Genomic DNA, 26,918 nt, shown 5'->3' with positions numbered 1-26,918 from the left:
TGTTTCCAGGGATGGGGCATCGACCACCTCTCTGGGCAACCTGGGCCAGGGGTTCACCAGCCTCAGTGTGAAAAATTTTCCTTCTAACTAGTCTGAATCTGCCCTCTTTTAGTTTAAAACCATCACCCCTTGTCCTATCACTACAGGCCCTGCTAAAATGTCCTCATCTCTCTCCTCAGCCCCTCTCAGTCCTGGCAGCTGCAGGAAGGTCTCCCCAGAGCCTTCTCTGCTCCAGGCTGAGCACCCCCAGCTCCCTCAGCCGATGGTGTGGAGCAGCCTGCAGGGAGGTACTTGTACCTTTTGGTGCACAACTTGGGAAATATGTAAGATTCTCCTAGGGAAACCTAGCGACCATCGTCTGCCGGAGATGCTGCAAGTGCCTGAACATCTTGTCTGGCCAATTTACTGTTATCCTGTTGGAAAAAATAGGTACCATCCCCACCCAATCCCAGACAATGTGTTGCCACACATCTCTCTTTTTAAGTAGATCTACAGTTCAGACTACTTGGCCATTAGCATTTAATTGATGTCAGGACCAATGCATGAGTGCATCTTTTCACAGTGAAGCTGGACCTCTCATCCAAAGCTGCATGAAGTAGCTGAACAAAGCTACTAACACTGGAAGTGCAATAAAGATGCAACCAGTGATGCACCAATGAAGCGAGCTCAGCTTTATTGGGGAAGTCATTAAAGTTTTGACATAAAAGCTAGGAAGAAGCCAATCTTTCCAGCATAGGAATAAAAATGAAAGCGTGTACCTAGGTTCTTCTAAAGTCAATGAAAGAGCAGCTGCTCATTTCATCAAGGTGTATTTTAGCAGAGAATTTTAGCACCCCCAAAAGACTATTGCGTTATTTTTAAGCACCATCTGCCTCAAATGACAGGCGATGGGAAAGACGATGCATACTCATGCACCAAAACATCTCCCGCGTCCCTGACACCCATCTCTTTGTAAAGACACCCACTGCTGCTCTGAGGGGTCCCAGGAGGGACACACCACCTCAGCGGTATTTGCTCCACTACTCAGTGTATGCTTTTTCCTAGAAGGTGGTGATGTCTTCTGCACCACCGCTTTTCTCAAATTGGTTTTTGGACTTAATCTCCAGCCAAATCACAAAGGAAGGAGAGGAAGAGTTGAGCATTTTGTTGCCTGAGAAATAACTCCACCTCCCTGAGAACACAAAGAACTATTTTACATAGAGTATCTGATTTTGGTTTGGTTGTATTAAAGAGGCTGCTTCAGATTTTAAAATTATCTCAATTTCTCTTTAAGTGTGCCCAGTGAACCTCTATGGTCTGCTCCTGGCAAACAGAGTATGGACATACATGGGAAGCCTGCAGCTACCCCTATATATGACATAGAAGCCACTTCTATGCACAAAACCCACCATAAATACCGTATTCAACATACAAGATGACAGTGATTGTCCAGTTTAGACCATATTCGAGTTCCTCCAAGGACTAAATGTTAAGGCAGGTAACGTAAACAAAATCCAACCGACCATGGAGGGGCTACCTGGGCAAATTGTGGTCACAAAGAGTTCTCTGGTCAACAACCTCCAGTTTCTCCAGGGAAGAACTACAAATAGAAGATGGAGGAAACTGTTTAGATCCTCCTTCATTTAAGGACACTGACCGAAACTGCTGATCTCACATTAAATATGGTTATTTCACGAAGGTACCTTTAACGGTTTGCTTTACAAAGCAGTCCTCGATGAGGACCGGGGAAGGGACAGGAGGAGGAATCCCAGTGACTGATGAAGGGAACTGACTCATCTTTTAAGGAACTGTAGCAACTAAATAACATGCATGAGTTGCAAATCACATTTATTACCAAAAAGGTCAACATAAACCAGCATGTGAACACGGCCCTGCTGGAAAGAAAATCAGAGTGAGTGTTGGAATGTGCATAGAGGAGGCAGGTTCAGCGCGCTGGAAGGAAAACTCTTGCTTGCACAGAGATGCAATCACTCCCGTGGCAACGGCTGGCAGAAGTTTGTGGGCAACCTAAACGCATCCTTCCTTTCTGTGCGTACTTGGGGGCAGAGAGGTAGAGCGAGCTCTACACAGAGACCTCGGAGTAGGGGCAGAAAACTGCCACGAAGCAAATTTAGTGTTTGCCAAGCCTTTAATTCTTACAGGACATGAAGGGAATCGCAACTTGTGCAACGGGATTGCCGGATTGCCGTCCGCGTGCAAGAGACGCGCTCTGCCTGGTACGACGCGGTCCTGCAGTTCCCTGAACGCGCAGAGACGTCGTTCGGTTCCTTGCAAGACAACAGGGTTGTGGTGGCTACGCCGGAGAACGCAGCTGAGCCGTGACGCCGTCGGAATGGCAGCAGCTTGTCGAGAGAAACAAGCTGTTCCCTTGCCCACCCTGCTGCAAATAAAGGAGCCGCCGAGCCCTCGCTCAGGCGTCCGCTCTGCAGGTGGGAAGAGCAAGTCTCGGACTCCCCGCGGTGCTTTGGGCGTTCTTTGTTCCAGCAAATACTGAGAAAACGGAGAAAACCAGTGGTTCCGAACGGGTTGTGAGCTTGCTTTTGAAAGCGGCTGCCAGACTTGTTAATGTGCAAGGGTTCTGTAGGAGGCTGGGTGTCAGGACCCTGGGTGCTGTGAACTTTCAGAGTTCTTCAGATAAGAACAGGTCCTTCCAATAGGAACGGAATAATTCCTGTTTTCATGGTTTGACATCTGCTTCTACATGAAAAAGCGCATTCAGAGTTTTACGTAACTGCAGCTTGTATCCCTTCTCAAATTGATCTGTGCCAGTATAAAGCTAAACTAAACTAAGAGCACTAAAACATTAGCCAAAATTATTAATAATCTACTTTTTTAAGGGCGTAAGAGAATGATGGCAGCTTGTTAACGATAAATTCAAATTCAGCTGGACTATGGCGAGGTACTATACCGGAGAGCCTGGCCTCCAGCAGCCTGCCCGGCCGAGGTCCGCGGGAAACGAGCTCGCTCGCAGCAGCACAAGGAACCTGCAAAGTCTTTTCCCGTTCTCTCCCCGGCAGCGACAGACTGCTGTAGTCAGCACGGCAGGCAGAACAGGCAAGACCACTACTTTTTCATGCACAGAGGTAAATGCCTGTAGCCCAGCTTTTTCTAGAGTTATTTCTCTCTCTCCTGTAAAAAGAAGATGATTAAAAAAATGTTCCTTAGTGATCTTTTACAACTGAAGCAGCAGCAAACCGAGTCTCTCCTTCCTTCCCCCAAACACAGCAGCAGTTCTCAGGCAGGCCCTCAATGCCAAGTCCCTCCAGCCGCAGGCAACGCGCCGAACGCTAAGCTCCGGCACCCCACGCCTTCCCTCCGGCCCCAGAATCGGGCATTATCGTCTCAAAAAGGGAACATCCCTGTGCAGGGCATGAAATGAGGGTGAGCACATACTGAGGGGCGGGGAGGTGTCGAGATGTGGAATCCTGTATATGGATAACCTGTAACCACCACCATCCCCACCACCAGTTAACCAGTTAACCAGTTAAGCCTGGGTACAAGCTGTAGCAGCCCAGGACTAGTGCACTAGATCCATCAGGGCTGGGAGCCATAGGCGAGGACGCCCTTCCCTCTAGGCGGTTTTGCTATTTCCAGGTAGAAAAATACCGTTAAAACCAGAAAATCATTCCATTCTAAGCTGCTCCAAGGATCGCTAAGCCATCACTACAGTGGATTCATATCTATTTTTAGTACCAAAATACCGTCTTACTGCCAACAGGTAAAAGAAAGGCTTCCGTCAGAACTGCAATTTTGACACAAAGGTGATGAAAGCATTAGTGGGAATTGTCAAATTTGAGTCAAAACTTTGGAAACTTTTGGGGTTTTAATACGAAGCTTTCTAGTTTTAACAGAGACCATCTTCTCCTTAAAAAAAGAGAGGCATTTTCTTCCCCCAAGGTTTTTTCAGCAACCTGTGGTAATGGTGGTTACTCACTAAAAAAATTGAGGCGACATCATTAAGAACTAAAACAAGAGGGGGTTAAACAGCGTAGCAACACGTCACAGGAGCTCCCGCAGCCGGCATGGCTTTCCGCCCCCGCTCGGGAGGCGTGAAGCAGCATCGGGGCAGCACGTGCGGTACCAGAGGTTTTCTATGCAAGACCGGGACAACTCCCCCGGCCCCAAGGGAATTAAGTGTTAATATTAGTGTAATAAACAGCAAAAAACTACAAGGCACAGTTAAACAGTTACTATTGAGAGTAACCTTTCTTCTGAGAGAGATGTATCTGCTTTTTGCTCTTACATGAAATACCTTAATCGGGAAGAGCCTTTTAAAGCCACTTCTGTGCCGGTTTTATTGCACTTTAACATACGGTCGTGTGAAGAACAACGTCCTGGCATTTTCATCCCTAAAATGAAACCGCATTGTACAGCTACACAGGAGAAGTCACTCACATCCCCGTTCACAAACTCTTTGATCAGTCATTACGCAACACAACTCTGGAAGAAGAACAACTATAAACCGTTCTTCAATTCAACTAATTATCAATGGTGATGTGTTTTCACTCATCTTCACTCCAGTTCTACTTACCCAGTTTTATCTATCAAAGCCTTGTGTTCTGAGCAGTTACTAGGTAGTGCAGCGTGCGTACAATCCTGAAAGCAAGCTTCATTAAATTCACCAAATAACACTAATTTGTTGGGAACACACCTCCTTTCCAATTGCATAGAAGCCTGATAGTAACAGGCTCCATTCTTTTCTTCAGGAGAGAGCTTGATCTCTCCCCAGTCTATGACCAGGCTGGAAAAGTCCAGATCCATTATTCTCTTTTATTTTGCTCAATTATAAAGGGAAGGAGGCTACTTCAGAAAAAAATGACAATTTGCGTTGATTCCCAGCCCGCACCCATCCCAGGAAACCCTGCAGTAAGATCATCTGTGGTACCGTGTGACTCCAGAGGCGACGGAAAAGCTCCCCCACCGCGGGCTGCAGAGCAGTAGGATACGTTACTACTCGTGGAGAAGCAGGTGTTATTCTAACCTTGGAACTACCCTGACCTGCCAGATAATTTAGACTTTAAGTCTCCAGGGAAGCTAAGCAAACCTGCTCAGTTTTTTGATTACTTCTGAGTCTTCGGATTAGCTGTGCAAGACCCAACTTACTTCACCGAAACCTTTGCAGTGCCGTAGGCCATCCTGATGTCCTAACTGCTTTGGCTAGGTAGGCAGAAAGAAGCCCCAAGTTTTGGCACCTGCTGCATTCTGAAGACACTTTCTTTACAGTCTCACTTTGACCTCAAAGCAGAACTCTGTAAAGTCATGCTGGCTACTTATTTTTAGCAGTCGTCTTTCTCAGAGGAAATACGCAATTGTACTTCACCTCGGGTGAAAAACCCACAACTGCTCCCAAGTTCAGACAGATTTCCTGCGGCAACGCTCTGGGCAAAGACAGTACTTGTTGATACACGCCTTTCCCAGCCTACCCAGCATCTGGCCAAGGGATCACTGAAATATGAGCAGGGACATTCTTTGTTTACTCTATCCACAACACAGGTTTTCAACTGCTTGGAATATAATCATTTATTTATCTTTACAGTGATGACGGAAGAATGTACAGGTGTTTTCACCCATAGGTATAAAAATCTGTTTATATACAGAGTCACAATAATCTTTAATTGTGAAATCATTCTGTTCTCCTGATCCATCCTTACTAAAAACCACAGGAAAAACAAATATTTAGTACAGGCAATATAATTCCAGTAGGTTTGCAACCTGGCATCAAAAGCTCAGCTTTAGATTAAGGGTAATGTTCGATATTTTAAAAAGGACTTTAAGTCATAGGACACAAAATAAAGTTGCTTTTCAAATAAGATATATACATCAAAAATAGGAGTCTAAAAAAGGCATTGGTTTTAATGCTATTAGAAAGCTATATAAATGTGCATGGGTCCATTTCTTCTTATAACGAAAGACCGAAGGAGAAAGTGCCTCTGTCTTTTAGGAAGTTCCTCCTGGGACAAGTCAGTTAAAAGTACCTGTAAAAGAGAAAGAAATAACCCCATTTGGAAAAGTAAAGGCTGGTGGCTGCATCAATTAGGATGACTTTGTTGGAGCAGTTATAGCTGTGTTTCAGTTCCATATTGAGAGCACACCATAAATAGTTCATAAGCAGGTAACAAAAAATTAACACAACGTAAGTAGCTCCTCAGTTGTTGAGAGTCCCACAGATGCCTAGTTACTTTTTCATTACGCACAACCCGCACACATAACAGGCTTTTAACATCCAGCCGCTTTCACCACACACCCTCCTGGATCGTTACCCAGGCTTCTGCCGTACTTCACTGTGGCCTTAAATCACTTTCTGAATGTTTGTTTTTTTTAAATACAGCATAATGTGTACATAAAGTTTCTTAGTATAAAAAGACCGTCCTGGAACATTAGTCTGTATAAAGGAAAGAAAAAGAAAACTTGCACCTTCCAAGCTATTTTAACTAATGCACTTACTTAAAAATCTTGTTCAAGTCTATAATTAAAGCCACTAGCGAAAAAAAAAGCAGTTTTACAGAACAGAGCCAACACATGTACATTGACATGTACATTGGCTATGCACATGTAAATAGGTAATGAGTTCACAGGTTGATTGAAACTCAGGGTCTACTGATCTAACGGATTTCTGCAGAGAACCACGGTACCAGTGCAAAAATAACCACTCCTACAAATAGATTTATGACTCCATTACAAAATAATTATGTTATGCCAAATTAAAAAAATTCAAAATGACAATTTGATTCTAAAATGGCAAAGGTTTGAAGTATCACATCTTAAAACAACGTTCTATCTTACTTCCTTTAAAGTTATCCATAATTAGACTTTTATAGGAGAAATAATTAGGGATTAAGCGTTTAATAGTAAATAGCTGTAACTTAAAGTAATTAAAAGATTCCAGTAGCCCGGAAAACATCGAGATTACTGGCCCATTAAGTGGCCAGTTGTCCTGGTTTCAGCTGGTATAGGGTTAATTTTCTTCCTGGCAGCTGGTATAGTGCTGTGTTTTGGATTTGGGATGAAAATAATGTTGATAATGCACTGATGTTTTCGGTTGTTGCTAAGCAGTGAAGGACTGCTCAGCTTCACATGCTGGCCTGCCAGCGAGCAGGCTGGGGGGCACGGGAAGCGGGGAGGGGGCAAAGCCAGGAGAGCTGACCCAGGCTGACCAGAGGCATATTCCATACCATACAACACCATGCCCAGTATATAAACTGGGAGAGTTGGCTGGGGAGGGCTGCTGCTCAGGAATGGGCTGGGCATCGGTCAGCGGGTGGTAAGCAATTGCATTGTACATCACTTCCTTTGTATATAATTTTATTATTTTTATTTCCCTTCCTCTTCTGTCCTGTTAAACTGTCTTTATCTCAACCCCCAAATTTTACTTACTACACTGGGGCGGGCGGGAGTGAGCGAACGGCTGTGCGGCGTTCAGCAGCCTGCCGCGTTAAACCACACCGCCAGTGAACAATGCTGGCAAACAGCTCTTGTCCGTAACGTAAAGATCAAACTTCCCTTTACGTTGCACTGACACTATAAGTAATAAAAATGCCTGTGCGTTAGAAACATGAGTATTCAGGGCCTAGTGGGCACATTATAAATACATTTTGTTTCTAATTATAAGAATTTACTCAAGCTACACACCCTTGTATCTGAAGCACTAACCTAGTGCGCAGCCCAGATACTGAGTGCAAAAATAACATCTGGCTGTTGGGTGCACCAGGCTCGTATTCTTTATTTGGGGGGGGCCAAAATGCCATGGAATTACCACTTGATGCCCCGGGTTGAATATCAGTTTGAATTTCAGGAGCCTTGCTAAAGCAGGTCACAACCTGGCAACTTCCATCCTATGTCTACAAGTTACCTGAACACAGTATTCATAGCGGCACAAAAGTTAACTTCTTTGTATCTGTCAAATAGGAAATGCATATATTATTTTCCCTTGTGGGTAGTAACTCCAGAACAAAAAAAGAAATTAATTCCTTTAAAATTACACAGCCATCTCCAGACAGAATTCTTAGGTTGTTAAAATTTCTGCTAACTCTTTATGAGAAGGTCAGATCTCAAAGCTGTGCACTTTCATAAATAAGCACTACAAGCTCAATGGAAACAAGAGAATGAATTGCCGTTCTGCAGATGATTAAAAAAAAATTTTTTTTTAGGAAAGTGTTTGGCAGATGTTTACAGTACTGATCTGTACTGTAATACAGGTATAAGATACAAAAAGATGCCTTGGAAAATTAATTTGTAGAGATATCACCCATTTAAAAATAAATAGAAAAGTTTCAGGAACTTGTTATGTAATTTTAGTAAATTCAATTTGAGAATCAAAAAGAACAGAAAAAAGGCCAGTTACTTGGATTGTTTTACCCCAGTTTCACATCAATTATTAATAATATTAATTGTCAGAAAATATACCTGCAATGGTTTCTAGAGACTGAGTTTTTGCCATAAAGGATGAAAAACATCGTTTTTTCCTCCCTGCTGATCTGTCCAGCATTTAATGTGAGGACGTTCACTTCTACATATGCAAACTGACCCCAGTGTTCTGCTGATACAGTGCACGTCCACCAGCACCCGTGTGGGGAGAAAGCAGGAGTGCGTGTGTCTGATATACTACTGTCCACCGAAGGACTGCCAGCAGCTGAGGCAGGTAAATCTCAGAGTGTGCCTCCAGGAGATGCGACTCACCTGAATTCTTTTTATGCTTCATCTCCATTATCCATTTCTACATCTATATCTTTTGTTGTATCAGCCGCTCGTGACAAAATGTCCGCCATTAGTGCTTCCTCCAGTTTTTTACGCACTTGTTGCACCCGCTCTTCTTGTTTTCTGAAGGGAGAGAAGGGAAGAAGGGGCAGAAAAGTCAATTCTTCAAGTACACTAGTAGGCTGGGAGCGCAATACTTGCATAAACAATGACTCAGGACTGGTTTCTCAACTCTTATTTTAACTTAGAACAGAATATGATAGAAAGTTCCAGTTGGAAGGGACCTACAATGATTACCTAGTCCAACTGCCTGACTCCTTCAGGGCTTACTAAAAGTTAAAGCATGTTATTAAGGGCATTGTCCAAATGCCTCTTACACACTGACAGGCTTGGGGCATCGACCACCTCTCGAAACCCTTACTGACTAGTTCCATTCCCTTGCACATACACAGCTGCACAGACAGTGCTTGAGAGTGCTCTGAGCCAGAAGCCTCTCTGGTTTAGCATGCATGGCTTACTTTCCCTCATACAGAGACAGTAGGATTTGATGTGACAGATGATCTTCCACTCTCAGATTAGGTACTTCAAAGACCAAGCAGAAAGTTAATGGAGCAATATCCCACTGGACTTCTTTTTTTTTTTTTTTTTGGCAGAGACATTTTAGGGTAGAACCCTGCAAATCGTAGCAGGAGATCTGAGGCAATCTCCCTCTTTCCCGGTGTAAGGGTGTGTACACCAGGTGCACCTTTACAGCATGGTGGGAAAATAAGTAGGTTTCTAAGTGCTCCAAGAACCAACTCCACGTCCCACACAGTGCGTGTGTAGGGGAAGAACCTCAAGAAGCTTCACTGTTTCCATTTATTTATTTAATTACGCCTACTTATCTGTTCAGTCTTAACTACTAGTCAGTGATGCATTTAAGACGGCAGCAACTTCTGCTGAAACAAAGGTTTGTTTCCCTGGGGAAAGTTAATTCAAAAATATTACCTTGGATATCAACATGAATTTAAGATATTTTGATTCAGTGTTTAGTTTGGAAGGTAAAATTTAGCTTTCAAATGCTACCAGAAAACAAGAAGTCCTCTTCTGAAGTTTTCCCAAGAGAACACAATTTTTGCATCAGATCCAGGGGGGTTTTATATGAAAATCCATTTGTTCTATCCAGCTATGTTTTCCAAAAAAGAAAATCTTTAAACAAAATATATGCTTAAAAATGGCCAGAACGCATCAGAAACAGGCACAGGAAAACACTTCTTAGTGCCGCAGACTCCCTGTGGCTGCTTAGGATGGCAGGACAGATACAAAGTACATCAAACCTTAGAAGAGCAGGAGCAATATCCAACATGCTCCGCAGAAGCCAGAAGCCTCTGAGAAGCACCAGCCTCGAAGGCCATTCAATTCTTACGGCTGCAACCACTACCAGCACTCCCTAAGTACTTCAGAGGAGGCTGCCTGCTAAGAGAGACAGCAACAGGAAGAAAAGAAGAACACGCTAGTAGTTCAGTACAGAACTTGTTTTCTATTTTCCAGCTGTGTTCTATCCTTGTTTTCCATCTTCAATATACAGCTTACTGTCCCAGGGCTGTTAACTTTCAATGCCTAAAGAGTGATCTTTCAAACCCTGGGGCAAAGAACGAAACAAAAACAGATGCCTTATCTTTTGCAGAACCTGTGTAACAAAGGAGAAGTAAAAGTTAGAGTAGCAAATTCAGTATTTCTTAATTGAATGAAAATGATCCCAAGAGCACACATAAGCTGAAATACAATTTTTAAAAAAATCAGTAATAGAAAGTTGTCACCGTCTCATTGTTTGAACATGCTGTGAACTGGCCAAAGATTACAGAAAATAAATAGTTGAAGTGTATTTTATTTTTCCCCTTTCTGGCTTTAGAATTTTGACTTTAAGACAGAAGGATCTTTCCACAATCCACAGCCTACAAACTCCATCACAGCAGGCTTCAGACTACAGTCAGTAGCCATTTACACCAGCAGACCACTTCCCTAGATTCCTGGTGTGGTTCCTTACTTAGGTCTAATTCAACCCATGATGATAAATACAAACACTTAATGACAGCATTTTTTTTAAAATGCCTGACTGACCAAACCAGAGAGAAGAAAGGTGCTGGAGTATTTTTATAAAGCTCCCCCTTTAGAGTGTGAAGAAAATTCCAATGAACTACAACACAGTAAGGACACTTCCTTACTCTTACAAAGAATGGATCAAGAATGAAATGCAAATGCTCCTCGAACATGGTTCTGGTCACTGGGCATTTTAAGTGTATCACATGGAAAAGTCCTGAAGTATCATATATCCAGCGAAGTTAACGGTAATCATCAATCCTCCCATTGTCAAAAAAGTCACAGGGCATTTAGACAACCTTTCCCTCTCAGTAACTTGAATTAAGCCATGAACAGCTGAGCTGGGAGAGAAAGGAGGCCCATTCCAGGCTGTGAATACTCCATAACATCATAACGTCTGTATCAGAGAATGCACTTGCCAGAAAGCGCACACGAAGTTAATCTGGAACATCCTTCCTTTCTTGGTGCTACAAGGTCCTGCCTGCTTTGCTCTTCAGTGAGTCTGTTGTCCAGACATGGAATCTAACATAAAGGCCAGCAAGTATCTTATATATCAACTTTAAGGAGTCTGGCACAAAACAGTCATAAGCTTTACCACCTCATTAGGCTTATTTATTTGAGATCTTCTTTCAAATGTACTTAACTATGTTGATGAAGTTTTGAAAAGCATGTGCTGAAGCATAAGCTCAGCCTGTCCTAGATTTCAGAATCGTTAATCCTGATTTGTAACAAGCCCCTTCCTACCATCTCAGACAAAAAACTGTAGTATTTAACTCTCACAATACCCAGAATTGACAGCCAGTTTTCTGTATCTCTGACTAGCTGCTGTTACTAAGGGCCCCGGTTACCTATTTACAGTGTTATGTGGCCTTCTTCAGAGGTCACTCCCAGGTCTTGCTTCCCAAACTCAGGTGAAGACATAGCTTTCCCCAGTTACCTCATTTCCAAATTTTCAGCTAGCTAGTTGATCTCCCAGGGAGCAATAACCAAAAAATAATTCACAGCACTCCCAGTCCTGAAGAGTCTGGTCTTCGAGCAAACAGAGTATTAAAAACACAGCTCTTTTTATACAAATAATATGACTTTTAAAGCACATGAACTACCAAGAGCAAATGTTTAAGAATCAACAGCAAACAAACACCACTAATAAAAAGTGCTCATCTTTAAGTAAAACTCTAGGACTTAGAATACCTCCATTCAATTTGATTAATTCAACTTCTTATGCTAATTTATCACAGCCATATTAAGTGAAATTACTTTAGCCCATTAAGCCAACGAGGCTAGCGGTGCTGCCAGGGAGGGCAAGCCCGCTGCTCACAAGTGCCCACTCTTCGCTACCGGCCCGTAGCCCTTCAGCTCCCCAGCACCATCCTGGCCGTGGAGCTCCCGCACCGCAGCAGCCTGTGCTGATCCTGCGCACCTCCCCAGCTGCATCACTCGCTGCTAAGCAGCTCCCTGGCCATGTGCTCTTTCAGCCTTCCTCCCAGCCAGACACAATCCTCATCCTTTAGTTTAAATACTATTGCCTTCGAAAGCAAGCTAAAATTAAAGACACGTTACTCCCAACACAGAAGTCCAGAAGGTCCTAAATTCCGATTCTGACCTTGTTTTCAGTGGAAAACTGCTTTATACAGCAGGGTTGTGTATAGCTCTGCATTCAGATGACTTCCTTAGTGTTTAGAATGATTTTGTCTTCACTACTTGCACTCTTCTCAGCCCACACAATTAAGTGATGTGTGTGTGCTTTAAAGACATGTGTGACTCCACGCTACTGTATGCAATCAAACTACGATACTGTGCCAACCTCCCTTCTGATTTCTCCATCTATTTTTCTATATTGTTAAATCTATTGAGGGCCCATTTGATTTAGTTCCTTACGTGCTGGCACTGCAATACGGACTCTGTCATCAAAATAAAAAATTGCGTATAGTTCTAGTAATAGCATTTAGCTGCAGCAGAAACACAAAGGTATCTTTATATTTAGGATGGGTGTCAGATTAGATGGGAAAAATCCACGGAACCAGCTTGCCCTTGTCTGAACACCAGTTCCACCTCCCTGTGTGTCAGGACAGAGGTAATCTTTTGCCCCTGCTCTTCCAGCATATTCAAATATAGAATTTTTTGGAGACACTCTAATTGAGAGCCATCCCCATAAGTGCTTACAGTAATATTTACTCTGTTTCTATGGAAAACATACTCTAGAGCTTCTCAGCAGCAGGGATTCCAGCAGTCTTCCACTAACCAGAACTGAGATGCACTGCTGAAAGGAGAATTAATTACTAGTATGATGACTGTATCTGCTTATTATATTAAACTCAGGTTGAGGGGCATCTGCTAATTCTCCCCCACACATACACCTCTCCAACGCATCACTTCCAATAGATCTTTCCCATTCCCTCCTCCCCTCTCAGCAGCAATTAACCACTGCTGAGACGCATATTCTCAATGGCAATTACAGAAATTCTCAAATGCCTAGTTACTGTGCTTTCCTGACACACTTGCTATTAAACTCATCTTTAGATCTGGGGTCAGAAAGTTTCTCTCGTAGCCAAGATGATAAGGATTATTTAGGATTTTGCCTCCCTGCAAGACATATCACTTTACCTTATAAGTTTCTTATTCCTGAGGAGAGCTCACACTGTGGAAACATTCTCCATCTCTCATTTTCTTCTTTTGGCACATTATAGTTCTTGTGGCCCTGGTCTGTCATACTGAAAATGAGATTCGTGTAGGGTATTGAGGAATATTGTGAGGCACTACGCTACAGCTGACTAGCTTGGACCAAGGTTCATATAGCTAAAGATTCAAACATTCTTAAACCCATGCCAAACAAACTTAGAGAGCATTAAACTTGAAATATTCTCCATTCCTGTCTCCTGGTAAATACAGCTTAGTTTTCCGACAGATTAACAGGTACTTTCTCTTACCCACTAGTGTGCAGAGCATGACACAGCCAGACATATGACATTAATTGTTAATGCTTTGGTAAATTTAACAGGTTATGGCTATCCATAAGAAAACGCAGAAGTACCATTACCATGCTATTTGAAAAGGACAATTGTAAAGACACCTGAGAAAGCTCAGGAACAAAACCTACTGGGTGATGGTAAGTGCTCAGCAAAGAACCTAGACTGCACAAGAGAAAGGACTGTTGAAAACTGAAAGGTGGGATTTTCAGAAATTACTTACATGCTTTAGGGAAAGAAATCCCCTGAAAACTATAAGCTTTAGAAAATCCCACTAGAGAAAGAGATTTCAAAAGAATGACAGACTGGACTATGAAGCAGAACAGAGCTGTGAGTCAAAAAAGAATTTTATAATATATTGCAAAACTTCATCCACCTAAGCAAAACTAGAAACAACAATCCACCTATTTGTTATTTTCAGAAGATACCATTCCCCAGTTCATCCCGAAAGAGAGAAACTGGGTAAAGCATTTATCTAGCAGAGACACAAGGGTTGTCAGTCTTAGCCCTTCATGGAAATGAGGGCAACTCAGCAGTGCAATTGCAAAGAACATAACCAGATGCTGCTCTGGAAAGAAGCTACAAAGCAGCAGTTTCAAGAGAAATGATCTCATAGACTCAGTAGGGGAGAAGACAGTTAATAGGGAATTCTAAAAGCCTGCCTCAGGAGGCTAAGATTTGGATGTAAAGACCACTGGGAACTGCACCATACTCATTTTACATACTTACCTTTCACAGGACTAGCATTAGGAAGCCCAGAACTATTCAGAAGGTGCACCCCACAACTGAGAAGGAAAAAAAAGTGCTTGTCCCTACTGATAAGGAAGCATGGTTGTTTCTTAACCATGTATTTGTAGGACGTTATTTAATGTTTTCCCAGTGAATGTGCTGAACCAAAAGAGGAAATTCTGCATTTTACTCTGACTATGAAAAAGAATTATCATCCTTACATGACCAGGAGTACTTCAAGTTAAACATGAGTCAAGCTGACAGCTACTTTATTAGATGTAAACAACTTGCTATGATCTCCCTGAAGAATTTACAGTACGAAAGAATATATGCTGGCACCTGACCAGATAACCCCAATGGTAAACTTTTCCTTATCATCAGGTAAGTTCAGAAAGCAATTGTACTGCTTTCCTTAGTGATAATAGGTGCTGTATTTATTCTGATACTGCTTCTTCATGCAATGTGTTTTCTGGATGGTCTTAAAATGAAAGTCAGCTTCACAAAAACAGTATGAAAAGCTGACTTCTAAAAATATTTAATCCTTTTGTAGTGAGCTGCCTACACTGTCATGAACCAGAAGAGACAACTAACTGGCAGCATAATCACAGAGGTAGAACTGCTCCAGTTCAGAATCTGTATCCTTTCTGAGTTGCCAGTACTGTCTGACATCAAACTCAGAATCTGCTTTGTAAAGACAACTGAATGACTGATAAGACAAACCAGGAATTTTTTTTCCAGTAAATAATAAATTATGTCAAACTTGCTAAGAAAGTTTCTCATCCTGCCCTGTAGCTTTCTGTAGCAAAGCAAGAAGAGTTTACCTTCTGAAAGCATTTCAAATTGATATTTAAGAAAATAAAGCAAAGTAAATCCCTAAGCAAAGAACTAGGAATCAGATGATTTCATACCTTAACATTAGCCCTGCAGAAGCTTCAGCTAGTCATCTAGGGCTTAGAAAAGAATGTGGCAGTAGTGGGCTTTGGTGCCGAGTGAATCCCACTAAGTGGCAAGATTCAGGTTTGGTCCTCAGATTCCCTATGCAACCTAGAACTTATCCAAAATGTGATACTAAAGGCAATGTTCATGCCACGTGTTGATTCATGCCAAGCAATACTAAAAAAAATTGGATGACAGGATTGTGTCCTGTGTCTTGCCAGACTCTGGCAACTAGTCAATGCATCAAGAAATATCTCTCTTCACTCAGTCCTAACCTTGAAATTCAGTGCAGAAGCCCTTGCTTTTAGTACACAAAAAAGAACAAGTCTTTCTTTGAAAAGAATATTAACAGTGCAGCTATTAAAAAAACAAAATCTTTGCCCACGTGTGAATAGCTCTGTCTGTGCTCTTCATATCATATCCCAATCTCTCAGTTTAAGAGACTGTATTAGCCACAAAGCTATATGCTATAGGGGAATATTCCTACTCTCCTTCGTTGAAATTATTTACTTTTTAACTGTCAATTTTTTAACAAATTAACTTGACCAAACCAGAAATGGGAAGGAAGAAAGCCAATACTGACCATGACTACAGCTTAATGTTTAGGACAGTCTCTTGGGAAAGAAAACATGGATTACAAGTCATACCTCAGTGAATATTTTATGTTACTACTTTGACCACAAAGAGAAAACCCAGGTTTTCATTTTTTCAAGTTACTGAACTAATCAACAGGTACAAGAAACGTGTTCACACTTCACTTCCTTTGTCTCCAGGACTGCACCGAGGCAGGAAGGGATCTACTTTAATTGAACTTGCTTTTCGTTTTATTGAAGACTTTATAAAACTTACCTAATGTCATCATCTGTGACTATGAAAGCTTTGCAGAGGGGTTGAGATGTATTAAGCCAGACAGCTGGGTTCTTCTCAACAGCTGCAGAGAGCTGCCCCGTGATAGGTGCAGAACTGGTGTGCAAAGCACTAGCAACAGCTGATAACAGGGTATCATCATTGTTACCTGGGCCAACTCCTGAAACAAAGACAACTGAACAGTTACCATTCACATTCCATATGCAACTTCCAGTAGCAGAGTCTTCTCAGTTTCTAAGGTTACGTACACTCATGATATAACTGCCACTGGATACGCGATTGTATAACCTAAACAGTTAAATGCAAGTTCTTAAAAATGGTTTTGTAACAGCACAGTTCTCACTTAAGCTGGCATTTCAAAAGGCATCTAATTTCTAAAATTGGCTAGATTTTCTGCTTGCACTAACAATTACAATATTATCAATTTTTTAATCAAGACGATCACATCATAAATCTATCAGTCACATATTGAAATAGTTTCTTTGTAGCTTCATGGTACTAATCCATGCCAGCATTGTCTTCGCTTTAATGCTACAAGATACTAAATTAATTCTGGAAAATAAACACTGGAGATTTTTACAACACTCGAATTCCCAAGAAAATCTCATAAGCAGTGGAACAAAGATATTAATTTTCAACTACGACTTGAACATACTTTAGATCAACTTTCACCAACAAGAGTGCAGTTCTGAAGTGTGGTTTATATTAACAATATAAATGAACTAAAAATCAACATAGTTTTGGAGACTGAGGTATTTTGTCAGCAAGTACATTTACAAACTGGAAGTTTACTAAATCTGACTGTAAACTGAAAAGCTTGTTAAAAGCATCAAAAACTCTGTCCTTTTTAAGCACAAACAACTTGGTGGATTTGAAGCAACTGCAGTAAGTGAACACAATACCTTGAAGACCTTTAGGTAGCTCCATGGATTTTATTATTTGTTCACTGACATCCGATGCGCTGAGGCCTTGTAGCCTCTTCTCCCAGAAAAGCTAAAAAAGAGAAAACAAGATTGCTGATTAGAATTTAAAAAAAAAACAAACAAAAAGTCAGCTCATGGAAATAAACAGCATTCATGATCAAACCAGCATCAGAACAATGGAAGACATACAGTGCCTAGCAGCTTACAAAACAATCAACCGAACAGTCACATAAGCTACCAGAAAGGTAGCATCCTATCTGGTGATGGACTTTTAGTCATCAGGAACATGCTGGTACGGAATTATGCCGTGTGTGTTGAGACACTGCAGGCAGCTCTGCACGCTGGAGCAGTCCAGCTGCACCGCCACTAACGCCAAGCAGCAGCTACGCCACTCCAGACCTGTGCCGGCTTGATGACCTGGCCCTGTCCGACGCTGTACAGATCTCTTGACTTATCTGGAAATAGAACCAAATCTTTTCACTTTTGGGAAGACACATGAGCTAAATTCATTCACTTTACTTTCCATCGCTTCATTGATTAGCTGGGAACATGTTTCTATTTTTCACAGAAACCTGTTGCTTGACCTAACTGATTTTTGTTTAACGATACAGATTCTCCTACTCACTCCTATCTTACTGGTCTGAAGATCCATCCTGGAGTTTTGGGCTGGAGTTTAGCCACACCTATTCTTTAAAATGGGCCTTTTCTATTTAGCAAGATAGTGATGAAAGCTAGTCAGAGAGTTGATTTCCATTCCATAGGAAGCTACATTTAACAAATAATCTTAATAAGGAGGTAAGCAAGAAGGCAGCTATGCAATTTCCTGTGGAAAGGACATAGATTTTTCTACAGAATATGGGGAAGGGTAAAAAAGAGATCTATTTCTCTTCATGCCTCCGAAACCGGAGACAAAAAAAACAGACAAGCATTTATTCTCATTTCTAGGAAATTCTTTGTTGCAGCTGGGTACCCAAAAGCCGCAGTTTAAGATAGGCCTTTCGAATGTCACATTATGTTCTAAAACTGGAAGTTAAACAACTAGAGCATCCCCTTTCATATTCTGTGGAACCTGTATTGCTAGTCACACTGCATCATAACTAAAGCACTGTACATCAGTGATTCTTATTCAGAAAAAAACACTTTTTCAGTTACAGAGAAAGTAACAGCAAAGAAAAAAGCAACAAAGAATATCTACCTCAGCACTAACAGAATCCTACTGACTGAAAATAAAACACATAGTTATGCTAAGAACAATGCAATTCTCTCCACAACATGTCTTTACAGCTTTATAAATCAGTAGGTTGAATGATACCTGTGTTGCCTGAGAGATTACTACTTATTTAGGCGCTCTTCTCCGGATAATAGGACACGTTTGTCAGCAAGTTAAGATCTAAGTAGCTTAGAAAACCCACACAAGATCAACTAAGCTCTTCAACTTCTTTGCAAACTCTGACTACATTTCGCATGTTCTTGACATCTCCATGATTTGACAGCTTTTTGAAAATACCTGTTGCCACTTGTGTCTCATTCTACTAGAACCATTTAAACTCCAAATGGTTCCTGTAAACTGACTCCTCGCTCTCAACTAGTCTTCACTTTCAACATTCTAACCCAGGTTTGAGCTACATTGTTAGCTGAGTATCAGGGCACCTCTTTTATCTTGTTAGATGTCAAACATTTAGTACCTCCAGTCATTCACTCCTGCTGTTTACCACTATTGGTAAGCCCCCACCCCAAGAAAGCACTCTAGATGGCTTGTAACAGTCCTTACAGCTCTGTGGACGAAGTTGCAGTGCCTTAAAGCTGTCTAGAACGCTAAAGAAATCCTTCATTACGAAGGCAAAACCAGCAACTCACTAGCCAAACTCTGAAAGGAATATTAGGATTCAGAAAAAATGAAGTCAAAGTAAAATCCTATCAATTCAGTATTTCATCACTAGGTTAGCTTCCCATCTTGATAAGGTCTCTACAAAGCTTAGTCATGTTTTTCACTGTTTAAAGAATTCACCATTCATTCCCCTTTCCCCCTCCATTTCACTGACTTTTAGAGATAAACAAAAGGCCCAGGAACTCCAAATCCAAGCTATGTTTTTGTATGCTACATGTAAACATAAGACACAGTCTCTGTTTATTCAGGATAAAATTAATTGGTCTACAGCAGCAAATACATCGCCAAATACAATCAAATATCACCGGATTTTGACTCTTCGGTTCCCTACTCAAATCAACCCAGTACACATCACAGAGGGAATGCGGAATCAGAACCGTTCGGTTATAGAGGGTGTATAGGAAGGCAAATGCCTATGTGGGAGAGAGAAGTGCTTGAAGGACAACCAACACATATGAAAGCTTAGAAGATTTGGAAAGTGTAGTGCAATCTTGATTGGCTGGAGCTTCCAACCCCAGGATTCACTCAGCTCTTTAAGCACTGATTTTGAATGCAGGGAAAAAGTCTATACAACCATCAACACCTCAGCTGACTTTGGGGTCAATGTCAGGTAGAAAAAAAGTACTTGGCACTTAGACACACCTGTTAAACAAGACTGAAGCAAAGCATATTCCTAGCACAAAGCTTCCAGCACCATTACATATAATTATTTGCAAACTACACTGATTGTGCTCCAATCTTCATCTCCCCAGACCTCCACTGAGACTGCAAGCGTCACCTTTACTACTTTTTTGCTGATAAATGAAACACGTCCTAGAGTTTTATTATGAATTTTCTTCTTCAACCCTTTATGGGTTCTTACCAGTCCCCTCTGAACCCCTGTATCTTCTTCTGGATTTTTCTGAAGATTCTGAGCTGGACCAGACCTGGACAAGTATTTCCCTAACAGCTGCACCAGGAATAGCTATTAAGGGGCAGAGAGAAAGGGAAGGAAGCTGCTAATACAAATTCAGAAAAAGCTTTTCTGTTACTCCACTTACATGATGAAGACGCAACTATTCCACAGCAACAGAAGTAGGCATTCAAGCCACTGAAAAAGATCATGTAAGTCTCGATGCATAGAATATGTGTTTCTGAGGTTACAGCCCTAAAAATAGTTTACATTATTTAACTTGCAACTCTCTGATCATTAGTGAGGCAGGGAATAGAAAAAGAAAAAATAAAGCTCAGGCTCACAGGCTTTGTGCCCCACTAAGCAGAGAAGTAAGCACCTGAATTAGGAGCAATTCATAAAAATCCCATCTAGTTTAACAGCTAGCATCAGCATCCATAGACCACAGCCCTGGCAGATGCCCCCTTGGCATTCCTCTCCTGCCCAAAGCCACCCAGACTTCATAAAACAAGCAACAGTTCCTCACACAGCGCAAGCATCTGCAGATACAGCCGCTCAGTCCCAATAAATGGCTGCCAGCAACAGAGGCCACCTTCTGCATCATAACCTTACATCATCTCACAATTAGAGGTCTCCTTGCAAATGGAGTGAGCTATCCAGACTCTGGGTTTTTCTCAGCTTGAGTACTCTGGAGGGTACCGCAACCCCTGAAGCACAGGGCAGGCTGATACGGTCCCATCTTCCTTCCTCCTGCTGAGAATGCACCAGTACAGCCAGAAAAGCAAGACTCGTGCCTCCAGGAAAGAAGCATTAGCAACCATGAGACCCTGTTATTCAGTAATGAGAAGTCTTATGGGACCAGGATAGGATGGAATGAGAAAAGAAACAGATTTCAAGATTCATCATTGATACGATGTGCTTTTTCATTAGTGATGCAAAATGAATAATTATTCTGAGGATTCATCAGTCAGTTCATCCTGTTGGAGGATGAAAAATGGCTCAAATTCAGTTTTGCTTGAAGTAGTGGTTAGGGAACACACACTGAAAAGAGCCTAAACCCAGGTCCTTCATTTACCAATGTTTGAGTGTTCTAGGTTCAGAAAGAGCCAGCAGACAAGTGCTCCATTTCCTAGGAAAATAATTGATATGCATTATGTCAAAAGTGACCTCTTATGCAATAACCTCCTGCTGAGCAAGAAATGTATACCTTATCACTCAAACTTACTATCCTAAGGGCAACCCTGGTTTTTTCCTGTGACAGAAGAGGCAGCATGGGAATGCAATGCCAAGGTCCCCGGGGTGCAGCAGAATTTCCACTTCCTTGTTGTTCTGAAACTCTGTAACAGCAGAGCTGTACTACAGCTGTGCTTCTGCAATTCTTTGTTTGGAGAATTATAAAATATTGCTTCCTCCATAATTGTTTCTTGTCCAAGAAAAGCTATTTGTGACTAATGGTGAACTATAATCTAACCCGTAATCTCTGTAAAAACGCAATCTCCTAAGAAACTATTATTTCTCATTCAGAAAACAAAGAAATTATAGATTAGCCTCTCAATTGCAAGAACCACCAAATACAAACATATTATGAGCTGCTCCTTTTCCTTAGATAAATAAAAGTCTATTTGCAGTTGCTCAAGCAATGGAAGCCTACAGGAAATTTTTGCTAGAAAGCAATCCATTCCAATTCTATTATTTTTAAAAGCAAAGCACATATGTTCTAGCATTCAAACATTCTTGGAGGGTGACTGATTTATACATAGGCCAATCAATCAAGAACCTCAAATTTCATCTGCCATTTGCTGTTTACAGAGTATTGAAAATACTGTAGATGTCAACAGAATGATGTACGTGACTGGACACACAGAAGAAAGGACAATGACTCTGATGTTGGTGAGTTCAGAGATTTGTTTACCAAGGTAGTTTCTTCTACTTAGACAGCTGCATATACCTGCTCTTAACTTGCAGCAGCAGTCAGAAAAGGCTACCATCTAATTTAGATGTATGATGGACACATCAAGTTTAACAGCACAGTCACAACTCCCGGTAGCTGCCTTGGCATCTTCCCAGCTCTCAGGAGCCGCATTTATTTCCATGCTGCTTGCAGATGCATTATAACCTGGTATGCAAGCTGATTAAAAGTTAGTCATTTCTACACAAAATACAGTCAACATGTCTGGACTGTACTGCAGACACAGACAGCCTACAGTTTTGTTATGTTTTAAACTGTGTTTTAAAGGCTAAGTGAGACCAGAATGCACACAGTTACCATTTGGGAAACTGCTCAACTGATTGACATTGCAGGCATTAAATGAGGAAATATGATTAAAGAGAGGTCTTTTCAAAGTCTCCATGGGCGAATTTAAAAGGAATGAGAATTTCTCCAGAAACTGGAAAACTTCCTTCCTCTTTTATAACCAGTTGCTAAGCTCTACTGCACCCATAATTGCCAATCAAAATTTCAGTGTTCCTTTAGTTGCCTGGGAGAGAGAGATGAAACTTAACAATCTTGCTGGGGTTCTTCCATCCTTCTTTTTGATAATTCTAATAGATACTAACCAAGAAGCTGAAGTTTTCCAACCTTATCTAATTTTAGATTCCAATCCTTTAAGCTGTTCCACAGGAAATAAAATCACATCTATTTGACAAAATATAAAGTGCTAAGAGCTAAATATCTCTTTCTTATTAAGAAGTGTTCACAAGACGACATATATAAAATGACATCCTGTAATTTTTCTTGTAAATTAGGCTTTTTAGGCTGCATATATATCGCCCAAAAATTACTATGGTCAGATTTAGTTTGTCATATATAATCCAATTCAATAATCCATTACAATACAATCCACTGCAAACATATATGACACTAAGTATAAAAGAGACTTTCGAATCAATTTTAAAGAGTACTTCTGGCCTAGAGATAGACAATGTTACAAGTAAATACATCAGGTTTATCCCAAGCGGCTTTTAAAAAGTAAATACCCTCAGATTTATCCTAAGGTGTTTTTTAAAAGTGGTTATCTGCCACAGAACTAGAGGAATCAGATCACATAATACTAACTGACTAACTCACCCAATTTTCTCAAAATGAGCTTTGAAGAGAAGGATGGCCTTCTTTTAAATACTTGAGGTACGGTCGTGGAATATTTTTAGAAAAAAAAAAAACCCATTTTTTAGTTCCTTCTTTATCAGGAAGATACTGAGGTCAACATTTTGTGAATTCAGGGTTATGATTACCACTTACATAAACATCAGTTTTACCAGTATGGTATCAAATATCCCTATGACCACGATCAGCAGTATACAACAGAATTAACTAATGATCAGTGAGTCCTCAGGAGTCAAAGCTCTCTCAGAGTAATACCTCAGGTGCCATACTTTTGGGGCGCAGGGGTAAGTGAGTGAGCTTCATATTTACCCTGAAAAAGGTCAATTAGCGTGTAACAGTGAGAACGAAGAAGCTCTAACACATGAAGAAGAGAAGTGCTCTATACAGGACATAGACATGGACCTGTTGGAGACACCAAGTAAGTGTAGGTACAAAGGGCAGTGATCCATAAGAAAGAAGTTTGATTTGCAGCACCATTCTGTTTGATCCAGTTCAGTACAGAACACGTGACAGGCAAGTAACTCCAGTTTAAATGATTACATAAAAGATTTACTGCCTATAATAGCTTCAAATAGTTACAGGACTTCCTCTGCTTCACATTCACTCTTCTCATAGAGGAATACTCAAATCCAGATGCACAAGCGGAGCATTAATGTACCCTCAAGTACTGCTACATCTAGTGGCCTTTTTGCTAAATAGGAAGGAGGCAGAAAACAATGTGATTTGAAGACAGTACTCAACACCCCCTATGAGGAAGATGACAGATATAGTTGCACGATTTTTTCATTTATTAACTCCAGTTTCAATTTCAGCAATGCTAATCTGGCTTTTTAAAATCCAAACCACTTGTTTAAAATTCATCAAGAATGTATCATATCTTATCAAAACTTACTAGGTCTAACAGTGGAGAGGAGGCTAAAAGAAGGAGGAGTGGTCGTTTTTTTTCCTTTCCTTGCAGGGCCCACTAGCAATCTTTCAGGATTCCTTTTCTTACACTGGTTTATCAGTGGACTCTGCGGGGGAGAAAACCCCAAACACACAGAAATAGTAAGAAAACCAATCTTAAGTAAGTTTATGGAGAGTCACAATATTTTGAGCAGGCTGATGCTTCAAAGAGAGACTTTAAAGCACTTTGAAGAAAACTTCAACTGAGGGTATTAGATTTGCTATTTAGGAACTTACAGATACTCCTATCATTTGATTAGCTATGAAGAATTTGAGTAGTCTCCATGGATTGACTGGTACTGGTATTTGAACAAAAGCCACTTAGAGGAAGAAGACCGATAGTTAAGAGGAGAAAAATCTAGTAAGTAGGAGAAGACCCTTCAGAGCATGCATGCATACACACACAGCTCATGTTCTGCCACTACCTACTTCCAGGATTCTCCAGAACATTTTCATTTTTTCTTGGGTAAAGTTCTCCACTCTGATAATGAGTAACCTATAAAAATTTTAACGATGGCTTTGAAAGCTTCAAGAAGCTGTCCTGCAGAGGTCTTGCTTGAAAAAGGCTTAGACAACCTCATGACATTTCTTGTGTGCAACCAACTAGCAAGCTGAATATATGGAACCAGCAGCTGCCACAAAGATCTGTTGCTTTAATTGACAGATTTACCTATACAAAGATCATAGGCAACCTGCTATTAGTTTATCTTACTAAGAGCCACCACAGGACTTACTGCTTAAAGAAGATCTGCTGCCAAATGTCTTCTCTGCTAATACCAATAAGCATGTCTTCTCACTCTCAGGTCATGAAAAAAGTGACTGACTGCCAAAGGAGCTACAGTATTCATTTATGTTGATCTCTACATAAGGAGGTGGGCCAAAGAGAATTTTCAGGGAATTCTGGTTAGACTGTCTTTTGAAAAGGGAGCTACAATAGAAATAAGCGGATAAAGTTTTCAGAGATGGATATCTAGAACTACAGAAGCAAGAAACCCTTAAAAGATTTGGGCTAAGGATTGAAGAAACAGGAGCAATGACACCAGAAGTGGTAACTGAATAAGCTTTATATACAAACAGGCAGCACAGTCAGTGTTTCAGCATTCACTTGAATATCCAATACTGATATATTTACAGTCTATGTACAGGAAAGTTTGCACACCTGAGTATGAGAGAAGGCGAAGACAGTGATACATGTAGGGATTATTTATGTAAGGAAAATATAGGCTTTATCTGGAGGAGAAGAGAATTCAAATACATCTGCAAGGCTGCAATTGTCCAACAGTTGTACCTCAAGTGACAGGTGCTCCATATGGTGCAGGCTTTATTAAGAATAAAGTTGTCCAGCAACTTCAGTCCTCACCCTGGCTTCTCTAATTTATCTCAACAGATCACATCAAGAAAAGAATAATTTCTTTTTGAAAACCAAGCAAAGATTGTACCTATTAATATTTATAGTACAGCTAGAGAGTAAAACATTGGAATGAGCTGCATTCTATGTTCAAACAAGATGTGCATGTGTGTGAAGGACACACACACGATCAATGACTGGAGTTCCTCCACACTTTTAGTTACTAATACCAAGGAAATACTGATAATTGTATGATGGAAATCTGTGTGTAAAGAAACCAGATCACTGGAAATTGTTTATGAAAGCTGTCGATTTGCTTAAGATTCTGCAGTAACTGACAGCATACTACCTACATTAAATTGCTTGGTTACAGATTTTTTAATGAAAATTTTACTGAAAAGTCACTCAAATTTTATATAAAAACAACTGTAACAATCTGCTCTCTCCCTTCCCTAAGTCTCTCACCTATGTCAGTCATCACTACTCAGAACGATGACAAACCAGAAAACAGCTCAAGGCAGCATTCTAGCTCGGAGAAAAGCAAGAGTAAGACACACCAAGATTTGCTTTGCTAGTAGATATATAAGATTAACTATTCCACATACAATGCAAACAGAGCTAGCATTTCTTCCAAATGAAGTGTGTCAATACAGAGTAAGAATAGTGTTTCAAGTGTCCTCTTCCAAAGACGCACTGTTGCAAGCAAGGAGAAAGGAGTTTGACTGAAAAGAATGCTGACACAGTGATCAGCAGACGATGATTTCTTGAAGATTTTGCTATAGCTTAATCCGTTAGAACCTATCTTAAGGAGGGAAAGATTTAACTTGGGTAGATTTGAAAATAGTCTATTCTGCAAATCTTTACTGGATAGTAATTTTCAAGAGACAAGGAATGAATTCCTGAAGATTTCAGTCACCATGTGTTTGAAGAAAAGATTCTGGAAGAAAGAAAACAGGGAGGAAATAGGCAAGCATGAAAGGGTTTGGAATCCATCAAGATATGAATTGCCAGGCATCCATTTCTCTTTGCCACAAAGGTGCCATAACTTTCATATGCTTTGGTGATTATTACTGGTTCAGCAGACATGACCAAAAAGAAATTCCTGACACACAAAGTGTAGTAGTTCAAAAGGAAAACCCGAAGGATGTGAAGAGAATCAATAGACACATGCAATTATGCATCTTTTAGATCTGAATGTGATACACTTACATGGCCCCTGTTGAACTTCATGGGACCAACAGTGAGGTTAGCTGAAGCCTTCAAATCTTGCTAAAAGACATCTCAACAAGATGATCCAATACGGCTCGATATTTCTTCTTTTTCTTTCTCACCTGAATTTAGAGGATGCAGAGTCTAAATTCCTTATGTTATTTCTTACAAGAACAGCATTCAAGGTGTTTGAAAGTGCAATATTAGAGACAGCTTGAGTTTCAAAGGAAATGTTGTTAAAAGTTAGTGACATACGAAGAGTACAAAAATTTGAACATGCCTCTGCATTTTCTTCTCATCCTGCACTCCTAAATAGAATAAGGTATTTCAATTTGATAG

At 40.8% G+C, this 26,918-nt stretch overlaps 1 protein-coding gene across 1 annotated transcript in view; it reads right to left on the bottom strand.

The window, feature by feature from the left end:
• Positions 1–8,687: 8,687 nt before the first annotated feature.
• Positions 8,688–26,918, bottom strand: part of MBD2 (methyl-CpG binding domain protein 2) — a gene marked incomplete at both ends in the record, with an annotated part of 38,496 nt that continues 20,265 nt past the window's right edge. The window contains 3 exons of the mRNA XM_082012914.1: positions 8,688–8,817; positions 16,254–16,431; positions 17,174–17,264. Coding sequence (XP_081869040.1) covers positions 8,688–8,817; positions 16,254–16,431; positions 17,174–17,264 — 399 coding nt within the window. The remainder of the gene's footprint in view (positions 8,818–16,253; positions 16,432–17,173; positions 17,265–26,918) is intronic.

This window comes from Phaethon aethereus, assembly GCF_964289735.1.
Source record: "Phaethon aethereus genome assembly, chromosome: Z".
Lineage (NCBI taxonomy): Eukaryota > Metazoa > Chordata > Aves > Phaethontiformes > Phaethontidae > Phaethon > Phaethon aethereus.
This window is presented reverse-complemented; position numbering and strand designations above follow the sequence as displayed.